The sequence below is a fragment of the Nicotiana tabacum genome, chromosome 6 (assembly GCF_000715075.1).
Source record: "Nicotiana tabacum cultivar K326 chromosome 6, ASM71507v2, whole genome shotgun sequence".
Classification (NCBI taxonomy): Eukaryota; Viridiplantae; Streptophyta; class Magnoliopsida; order Solanales; family Solanaceae; genus Nicotiana; species Nicotiana tabacum.
Genome location: NC_134085.1, coordinates 87,991,644 through 88,002,537, shown reverse-complemented (window position 1 = coordinate 88,002,537; position 10,894 = coordinate 87,991,644). Strand labels below are relative to the sequence as shown.

At 36.9% G+C, this 10,894-nt stretch overlaps 1 protein-coding gene across 1 annotated transcript; it reads right to left on the bottom strand.

Annotated features, from left to right (window-relative positions):
• Nucleotides 1-1,714: 1,714 nt before the first annotated feature.
• LOC107829755 (protein NRT1/ PTR FAMILY 4.4) lies at nt 1,715-6,418 on the bottom strand. Its single transcript, XM_016657227.2, has 5 exons — nt 6,056-6,418; nt 5,429-5,646; nt 4,447-4,887; nt 3,373-3,518; nt 1,715-2,660 (listed from the first exon to the last, which is right to left on the bottom strand). Exons 1-5 carry the CDS (start codon nt 6,207-6,209, stop codon nt 1,793-1,795), a joined length of 1,827 nt encoding a protein of 608 aa, XP_016512713.2. The 5' UTR covers nt 6,210-6,418; the 3' UTR covers nt 1,715-1,792.
• Nucleotides 6,419-10,894: the final 4,476 nt, after the last annotated feature.

Below are 10,894 nucleotides of genomic sequence, written 5' to 3'. Positions count from 1 at the left end.
TTGTGTGCTTGCTTTTGCTCTGTGACTTATTTGTGCATTGGTCTATATGAACCATCACTCTATACCTCTATTGAAGGCATTACTTCTGCTGCCCTAACTAGTTTGCATATTATATGTACATTATCTTCTCTATGTTGCATCTTTGGTTTGTATTTTCTTTCCTTTTTGATTTATGTCAAAGGGGAGAACATTATGGAGGAGTAAATCAACAACTCAAGGGGAAAATAAACTCAGGGGGAGCAGCAACAACTCAGGGGGAGCAGGCATCTCTAGTTATATGAAAGTGAAGTATAAGTGTTTACTCTCTCTTTATTTTCATCATAAAAAACGGGGAGATTGTTACATCTAAATTTTAATAATGACAATTGTACAAAGCTTAATCCTATCTACTTGATTGCAGAAATCAAGGCATCATCAAGGGCATCAACAAATGGAAATAAGATCGAAGATAATTTGATGATGCTAAATCAAAGGAAGGCAAGACATCAAAAAGGAAACCAAATCAGTCTTGCTATCTTAGTCACAATCAAAGGACAACGAGGCTGTCTAACAAGGAAGCATATCAAATGCAGCTCGAAAATATCAGGCATCTCGTCCAAGGCTATATTAGAAGATTGACCAACCAAATCGAAGCCTCAAATCACTCTATGAAATGAGGACATGAAAAGGAAGGACATAAGCGAATCCAACCCTTCTCTAGTGCAAGATTTGGAGGCACCCTTTGGGTCAAATCTCTTAGAGGATTCAGTGCCTCAATCAAGATCAATCTTCAACGGCCCTCAAGCCTCGTATAAGAAGACTGTCAATTTCAAGAAGAAGAGTTATGCAACAAAAAATACCATCTTCTAAGTCTCTCTAGTTCTTAGTGCAAACACTGTATTCTTGAGTTTACATGTATCACAAAAGATAGAAAGAATTAGAACACAAAAGATAGTTGTGTCAACATCCAAGAACTACTGTTGCTAAACATCGTTGGTGGTGAACGAACTAAAACAATCACTGTTGCAATTCTTTATCAAGATCTAAGAGAACCTTTGTGACCCAAGGGAAATTGGACGTAAGTACCACACCGGTACCGAATAAGTATAAAAATTGTTGTGTTATTTAGCTTTCAATTCATTTGGTTCATCTCTACTTTATCTACTTGCTGCGCAAAACCTAGTCGACTAAACTTACAATTAGTCAACCAATTTTTAATAAACCACAATTTACCCCCCTCCCCCCCCCCTACCCCCCCCCACAATTATCAAAGTCCTAAGTATAGATTAATTGACACGGTAATTATTTTTTAAGAATTTCCAAAGCCAAGTTCCTAGAAAAATCATACTTGTAGGGAAGGCATTATTCAATTAAATTTTCAAGAAGTTTGTACTCTTCAACTTCATATTTCAAGGCTAACGAGAAAGTTTCAGAAATCGCCATCACCAATTACTTTAGAAAGACTCTTCCTTTAATTAAAGCAGAAACCACATCCCAACTTTTGTCTTTGCCATTTCTCGCAACTAGAAAAGAGAATTGAGGCCCATGTTCACTCATTTTGACACACATTTGATGGATTGAATCTTGTAATTGACGTATTGGAGGACCCTGTCCCCCATATATATTGTCCAACTTATACAGTCACTAGAAGCATAAAAACAATCATTGTATGTCATCCTTCCAAATATACAAGAAAATTCAGTAGAAATAAAGGGAGGGGGGAGACGAAAAGTAGTATTATCAACATATAATTTCTATTCATTTCATTCTATTGCTACAGCTATAGTTAGCTTAATTCCCAATTCCATACACATCAATTTGGGTTCTCAGGGTCATGTCCTTGTGGTTGTGGCTCATGCAGTGGGACAACAGGTAACAGAGATGGATTATAAGAATACCATCTGGAACAGAATAGATAATTAATGAAGTTGACTAGGCTAAGAGCAGCCAACAGCCAATAGAAAAGATCTAGCCTATCCTTGTTGAGGTCATTGTCATTTAGCCATCCACCTGATCCTGATGATGAACTAGACGTTATTTTGTTAACCAAAGAAACCAACAAAGAGCTCAAATAAAATCCAAATGAATAGGAACAATAGGTCATGGCCGTCAAAAAAGATTGCATCCCTTCCAATGATTGTTTGTAGAAGAACTCAATAAGTCCAACAGCAGTGAACATCTCCGACAGGCCGAAAATTAGAAACTGTGGAGCTATCCAGAAAATGGACAGTGTCCTGTTCTGGTTCAGGGCATAGTTTCTTCTTTTATTCTCAACTAGAGCAGCGCAGACCATAGAGAATGTCGCGATGAAAAGGCCAATGCCAACTCTTTGTAAAGGCGTGATTCCTGAATCTTTGCCAGTGAACTTTCGGGTCATGGGGACAAACGCGATTTCGTACAGAGGGACCAAAAATATAAGCATAATGTAAGGTATGGCCTGAAGGGAAGCTGGAGGGATTTTGAAGTTGTGCGCGAGGCGAGTGTTCATTGTAGTTCCTTGTTGGACTGAGAAGGTCTGGAGCTGAGCTAGAATTGTGTTGAAGATTATGGTGCAAGCGAAGATTGGAACAACTGAGATTAGTATTTTTACTTGCTCCACTTGAGACACTGTGCATAGTCTCCAGGGGCTTTCACTTGTACTACTTCCATCTTGTTTTTTGATACACGCCTTGTCTAAGAACCTGCCTTGCATACACACAGAAAGTTAAAGAGGCAAAAGGGTCAAAGTAACCTACTCGAGCTTCTGCCCTTTGTATTGTACCGCCTGGAAAGAGGTTCGCTAGCCTTTTTCTTTCCCTGCACCTAAAAGTTGCCTTAGTTCCCTTTTTTTTAAAAAAAGACCTAAGCTTGAAGTCAAGGCTTTTATGATGCTCGATCTTTCTTGACGAAGAGAATATATATAAAGTATATAGCAAGTTCAGAGTACGGTGAATTCAGACATGTATTTTTCAAAAATTTTAAAATAAAATTTCTCTATATATATAGAATCTACAAACTCCCTCCGTTTAAATTTATATGATGTAGGTTGGACGATGATAGTCAAGGTGATTAATTTTTGGCGTGAATTTAGATATAGAATTTATAATTTTATAAAAATAATATTTATGTATTAAGTGATTACGTAAAAAGTATTATAAGTCAGAGCAATTAGTAACTCAAAACATTAAAAAAGTATATACAATAATGCGTTCAAAGAAATTCTTGTTTGACTCTAATAGTAACTACGTCATATAAATTGAAATGGACGTAGTAAAAAATACTATACGTAACAATAACTAATAGTTACATATTTAAAAAAAAGGAAGTAGGAAAAAGCTTTTTTTCACTTTCTAATTAAACTAAATAGAGGGTGTGGGTGTATATCTCAGAGATGAAGATATTATGGTATCCCACCTGAACTTATCCGTATGGATGAGAGTGCTGCCTTTTGATGCCATGCCAGAAAGGTTTTGTTGGGGCGCAATGAATTGGCTTCCATGAAGCATCTCCAGATTTGATGGACAAATCTGCTTTCTTTTTGTGATTGCAGCCACAAACACCTTGGGGGAGCAAAGTAGTGAATTAATTAGCTAGTAGAGAATGATGAACAACTAAAATCCAGATTAGTATTGTATATGGGTATTGTAGATTGGGTCGAGTTAAGTTATTTTTATTTTAAGGAAAAAATATAAAATTGACCGATCAGGTGAATCTGATAGTATTCGCTAGCCAAAAAATATATAGAATCGTATCTTATATGTACATAATACACGTATAAATAAAAATATATATTTTTTTTATTTTAATTTGGTTATTGTTTATTAGACTGAAAATAAAAAATAAAATGATTAAGAAAATACTACAAAAAAATTATATTGTCCGATCACGGTGATTTTTGTGTGAATTAGAGAAAGTTTGATGATATTTGGGTGAGAAAACAAAGTTACATGACTTTCATAAAAAAAAGTTATAGTTATATGACCATGTATGAAAATTAACCTAGATTAAAACAATAAGCAGTAAATATATACATACTTCTCTTATTATTCATATGTGTGAAGAATCGAACTCGCCAGACATGTATATATGTTCAATAAGGATTATCGGAATAAATTCATGGCCATTGGACAAGTGGTTTAAAAGGAACCAAGGGTCCACCACAACTATATCAGCGAAAATTTAGCTATTGTGTTGTATGACTTGTAAAGAAAAAATGAAAGAAAGCTACGCAACACATTTCTTTCCTCAACTTCCTTGAAAAGCTAAATGACACAAAATAAAGCTAAGTGATTCAAAAACCTTTTAAGAAAATGGACATCTGAGTCCATAGAAACAAACTACAGAGATAAAAAAAATAAAAAATAAAAAGATATGATCAATTGATCCTACACTTTAAAGAAAAGGAAATTATACGTTACTTAAAGCATAAGAAACAAAAACATATAGTACTCCATTTAATAAGGAGAGAAGACAAATGAATATTCTTACTTGGGCAATTGGTGTGAATATACTTCCTCGAGGTGGTGTGTTCCTATAAAGAACTGTTCCACAAAGCAAACTGATCAATCCAAGGGCCATTGCAGCTGCAGAAACCCCGAATCCGACGTCCATTCCGTAGTGAGTTTGCACCCAAACAAGAAGAGTTAGAGCAACAAGTTCCCCAGTACAAAAAGCAAAATAGGCAAAGTTGAAGTAAGTAGATAGCTTCTTGGATTGCTTGGAATCATCTTTCTTGAATTGGTCAGCACCCTGTGAGATTATATTAGGTTTTAAAGAGCCACTGCCTAAAGCAACCAAGTAGAGTGCAACAAAAAAGATCATAGCCTTATATCCCTTTGCTTCCATGCACTGCCCTTTGCTTAACATCATGTCACACTTTGGCGGCCTTAGCTGTGGAACATGTGCTTGCACTGCCAATAGAATAAACCCCTGCCAATATATACATAATAAGAGTCTTGAATCATTTGTTAAATATATGTCTTCACATGCTTATTTATATATATACACTCTCCCTGTTCCAGTTTATGTGAACCTATTTCCTTTTTGGTCTGTTCTAAAAAGAATAACCCCTTTCTAAATTTGAAAATAATTTAGTTTAAACTTTCAATTCTACCCTTAATGATAAACTTTTACAACCACACAAATACTCTGGACCTTTTTTTGACTTGTTTATGACCACAAATTCCAAAAGTCTTATTTTTTCTTAAACTCCGTGCCCAGTCAAACAGAATCACCTAAACTGGAACGGAGGGAGTACTTCTTATCGCGTGTGCAAGAAAAAAAGGTTCTTATCTCATTTACTATCCCATAATAGACGTTGAAAACCGTTTTCTTATCCCATAAGGGCAACTGCAGTTGCATGTCCAAATTAACTTGGTCATGTATACTTTTTTTTGTTCTTTTAGGTGGAGCATGCAGTATTTGTGGAAAAAAGAGGTTTACACTGAGGTTAGTGAAGAAGGAGACTTACAGAGAGTTCGACAAAGCCAAAGATCAACATAGTCAAGAAGCTGCCAAGATAAGAATCGGAGAGAAAGCCACCAAAAAGGGAGAGGAGGAAAACAGTTCCAATGAAATTTGTGACTATGTTAGCGGACTTTGAGAGAGGGAAGTGCATCTCATTGAAGACATAGGTTATTAGATTATTTCCAACAGCGGCAATGCCCATCATTTCGAATGCCTGAAGGCCTGCACTTCCTCCAAATAAAAATGCCGAATTTTACCATCAATAAAATGCTAAAGTATTCATGTGATATTCTAGAAGGAAAACAAAATGGAATAAAAACAAAAGGAACAACACTGATGAATAAAGATGGCATGTTGTAATCACGTCGAATTGTGTGATCACCTTATTTTAAAAGATTAAAACTTTGATATTACGTTGAATTATGTGATATTGCATATAAAAGCTTAAGCTAATAGACAGAAAACACTAGTATTATTTAAGTACTTAATTATGTTTTCAACGAACACCACCACAAGAAAACTTGTTTTCAAATTTTAAGCTAGTGATGATGGGAAGCAAAATGATAACAATAGCCCAGTCAAATTCAAATCTTGGGTGTATATCAATTTGGAGAGAGAGAGAGAGACGTACACAATACAAAGATAGCAGCAGTCATGCCACCATGTTTGTTTGGTTTGCAAGGTCTTCCTCTCCAATCAACAGAGGCTTGCTCTGTTGCAGTACCCATAGACACAACAGATTCCCTTTTGATCAACTTATTCTTTCTTGTCTCTTCCCTATCCATCAACTCAATCCTTCTTATTCACACTTACCTTTCTGAACTAGAAAAGAAGAAAATATGTATTGCTATCCTCTTACTTTGACATAGGAATCTCAAAGCATAATACTATATTGGTACAAGAAAATATATTAGAACTGATTATGGGAACAAGATAAGGGAAAGAAGCAAAAGGCTGTCTGCTCCTTTCTCTGGTCTATCTCTCTTTTCGTGATGACTAAGTTGCAAGTGAATTTGGCCTCCTATTTATATCTGCACCTTCTTGGTTACTTTCTGTTTGTCAATCAGTTGACTCTGCTCTAGTGTTAATGGTGTGGTCCACATACCATAACATATTATGGCTTACAGCGCACTCACTTCCACATTTTGCTATTCTATACATGTAATTCTAGGCCTTAAATTGAGGTGGGACTATATATGAGTATATTCTCAATCACACACTATAAAGCAATTGGTTTCCACTAATTACAGAACCAGCAGAGTCAAAAGATCTACCCATTCATATACTTGAAAAGATGATCGATCATGGCCTCCATATCATAATGTCCTGTTTGACGTAACTTGAACAATAAGTAATGTTCCATGAAAAAACATTACATTTAGTATTTTAGCTATATATATGGAAATTGTAAAAATTATTTACACTGCCACTTAATTTTATTATAATAGGAAGTTAGTATTTTTTTTTTTGTAGGTTACTAATTTATGTCTATTATAAGGATTTATCCTCGTGAGTCGAGAGTATATTGAAAACAACCTCTCTATTCTCACAAGGTAACGGTAAGGTCTGCGTACACACTATTCTCTCCATACCCACAATGTGAGATAATACTGGGTGGGTTGTTGTTGTATAACGATTTATCCGTAATTTTCTCGTGAGTGGATAAGTTGTGTAAATATCTACATTTGTACATAGAACTTAAACTATTTCGTTTGTTGGAGTGATAAGGGTGAGTATTCTATAGTTTTGTCATTTGCATAACAAAATGATCATTATATGAAAATTTTCTTAATCGAAATATTTTAGGTTTTGGAGCATTAATTGGAGAAGGATCTCAACTAACTTCACACCTATATAAAGAGCCTTTATTGCTGCTATTCAAGAATTATTTTATTCAAAACTCTTGGCAATAGCAATATCAAGGAAGAAGGTGCTCTTACATACTCAAATTGCTCAACGAAGGAACCAGATCTCGATGAAGAAGCTGTTTAGTTCTTTGGTTGTTAGGTTGATTAGTCTTTGTCCGTGAATTATAAAATATATGCTTTTAAAGAAGTGTAATCAGAGGTTAGCATAAATTTTGAGTTTTTTTTTTCGCTTTTTAGATTAGAATTAGTTTAGAAAGGGGTAGCTATAATTGAGTTGATTATTAGGGAAGAGTACTGTAGTTATCTTCTGGGTTAGTGAGTTGTAACCTGTCACGACCCAAATTCCACTAAGGGTTGTGATGGCGTCGGACACCAATGTCAGGCAAGCCAACCAAAATACTTAATTAAATTCTCGTGTTGATAATCTTGAAAACTATAATTTTCCTTCAATTTCACTAGTAAAAGATAGTCATTTCAAATCAAATATGAATGTTAAGAAGTTAATACAAGATACCCCATAATCATCCCAGAACCCGATGTCACAAGTGCATGAGCATTTACTAGGGAATGAAATAAAATACAGTAACTGTCCGGAATATAATGTGGACAAAAATGAAAAATACCGTAAAATACTCTGAAGGGGACTCTGCTGGCTGCGGGTCGTCTCGATAAATGCAGCTCACCTAAGTCTCCGTATCAACCATGTCGCTATGCCGCTATGCTACTAGCCACATATGAACTTATGCAACAAAAATGCATAACAAGTGTAGTATGAGTACGAAAACAACGTGTACCCATTGAGTATCCCGTCTAATCTCGAAGAAGTAGAGACGAGAGGTCGACTTCGACACTTACTAGTGGTCCAATGATAATATAGTAAAAGTGTGAGGAATTCATGGATTCATAAAGCAAAATTATACTCGTAAAGCCGGAAAGCAGGTAAACAATTTTTCAAATAATAGAAGATTTCCAAAGTTTTACTTTTCATTATCTTTATCAATTTATCTCTGACCAGGAAAGGCAATTATCAACATTTAAAATTCTCAAGAAAGCAATACAAGCATGCGCATATCATGCCAAGGTCGTACGGCACGGTCCAACATAAATGTAAAATGTGCACTGTCGAGGGTCGAACGGCACAAACCATAGATGCATCTATTACCCCGCTCGTGAATCATATATGCGACACGGTAAACATAAATAAACAAACACCCCGCTCGTAAATCATACATGCGACGCGAGCACACATAGATACACACATCCAAATAGCCAATTAAGAATTTATCGGGGAACATTTATCCAAACGAAAGCCAATTCTCTTTTAACGATTTAAGAAAATGAAGTTTAATCCCTTTTTGAAATTCATTTACCAATTCGATAGGATTTAAGCAATTCAACTGTCAATAAGATTACAGATATTCCAAGTATAGCATGCTTTTGGGTCCTAGACTACCCGGACTTAGACATAATAGTAGCTGCACACAGACTCTCGTCACCTCGTGCGTACGTAGCCTCCCACAAATAGGAGCACATAACCAATTATTTTACCAATGGGGACAATTCCCTCTTACAAGGTTAGAAAGGAGACTTACCTCGCTCCAAAGATTCATAACCGGCATTTCACGCCCTTCCGAAGACTCGAATCGATGCTAAATGCTCCAAAACTAGCCAATAATTATGAAAATCCATTAATATATGTTCAATTACTCATTACAATCCAATTTATAACAATTCCTAACCCCGATCGAAAAGTTGACAAAATTGCCATCAGGCCCACGTGCCCAGATTCAGAAATTTTTCGAAGATGAAAGTTTACCCATAACCTCACAAACTGAACTATATAATTTACTCTCAATTTTATTCCCAAAATCGTGGTCAAAATCCAAAAATACCAATCCTAGTTCTTTCTACCAAAACCCCAAGTTTCTACAAATCTTTCTTGCTCAAATCCGTAATAAATCATATATTTAACTCACAAGGAGTGGAATTGACTTACCGCATGTTTGATGACAAAAATGGCACCTCAATGTTGATCCAAAATCGGCTCCAATGGAAGAAATGGGGCTGAAATGAACCCAATCCCCGACTTAAAAGAACCTTACTGCCTCCAACATTTCTGCACCTACGGTCACTTGACTGCTTTTGCAGCTCCCGCAGGTGTGACCCACTACCCACTTCTGCAGTTTCTCACCAGGCTGCCATTTCCGCTTCTATGCCTCAACCACCACAGGTGCGGTCCCACTTCTGCGGCTACATGACCACATCTGCGGTCTCTTCACTTCTGGCCCAACACCATATTTGCGTCCCTCCTAGCCACTTCTTGCGGTTCCGCACCTGCGGCCAAAACCTCGCAGGTGCGGTTACACCAGATACCAGCTGCTTCACTTCTTCAAATTTCAACTTTGATCCGTTAACCATCCGGAATCCACCAGAGGCATCCGAGACTCCTACCAATCATACCAACTAGTCCCAAAACATAATGCGGACCTGCTCGAGATCTCAAATCACATCAAACAACGCTAAAATCACTAATCAGACCCCAAATCAAACTTAATGAACTTGAGAAATTCAAACTTCAACATTCGATGTTGAAACCTATCAAATCACATTCGATTGACCTCAAATTTTGGACACAAGTCATATCTGACGTGACGGACCTACTCCAACTTCCGGAATCAGATTCCGACTCCGATATCAAAAGGTCCACTTCCGATCAAACTTTTCAAAAACCTTCAAATTTCTATCTTTAGCCAAATGACTCCAAAATGATCCACGGACCTCCGAATTCATTTCCGATCATGCTCCCAACACCAGAATCACTATACAGAGCTATTCCCAGACTCAGAATCCCAAACGGACATTAATAAAACTGAGATGCACTTCAACCCAAACTTATGAAATTCTTCCAAAAATGGTAACTTCCATAATAGGTGCCGAAACGCTCCCGTGTCTTCCAAAACCTGATTCGGACATATGTCCAAGTCCGAAATCATCATACGAACCTGCTAGAACCTCCGAATCTCGAACCCGAGGTCGTTTACTCAAAAATTCAATCTTAGTCAATTCTTCCACCTTAATTCTTCCGAAATGAGAATTCTCTTTCCAAATCAACTCTGAACTTCCCGGAATTCAGTTCCGACCATGCGTATAAGTCATAATACCTGAAGTGAAGCTGCTCATGGCCTCAAACTGCTGAACGACGCACTAGAGCTTGAAACGACCGGTCGGGTCGTTACATTCTCTCCCACTTAAACATATGTTCGTCCTCGAACGTGCCGAGAACTGCTATGAAGTTATCCGAAATTACTATTTAACACCTCGAGCACCTACCCATGCTACCACAACTCGGCTGGGCACCTTAGCTTGATCAATCTGGAGATTCCTTTTCCACTTAAGCAAATAATCCTTAGAGCCCAATTCCAACATCCGGAATTCTCTACCAGGCCTGTTTCAAACATACGAACACTGTATCAATCACCACACGATGTACCAGAACATGATTGCATACCTTTGTTGAATTCCCACCTTACACCACTTTATTCATAGGACCACAATAACATTCTCTGAGCATAGTAGTCGAAATTCCACAAATCTGATGCTCC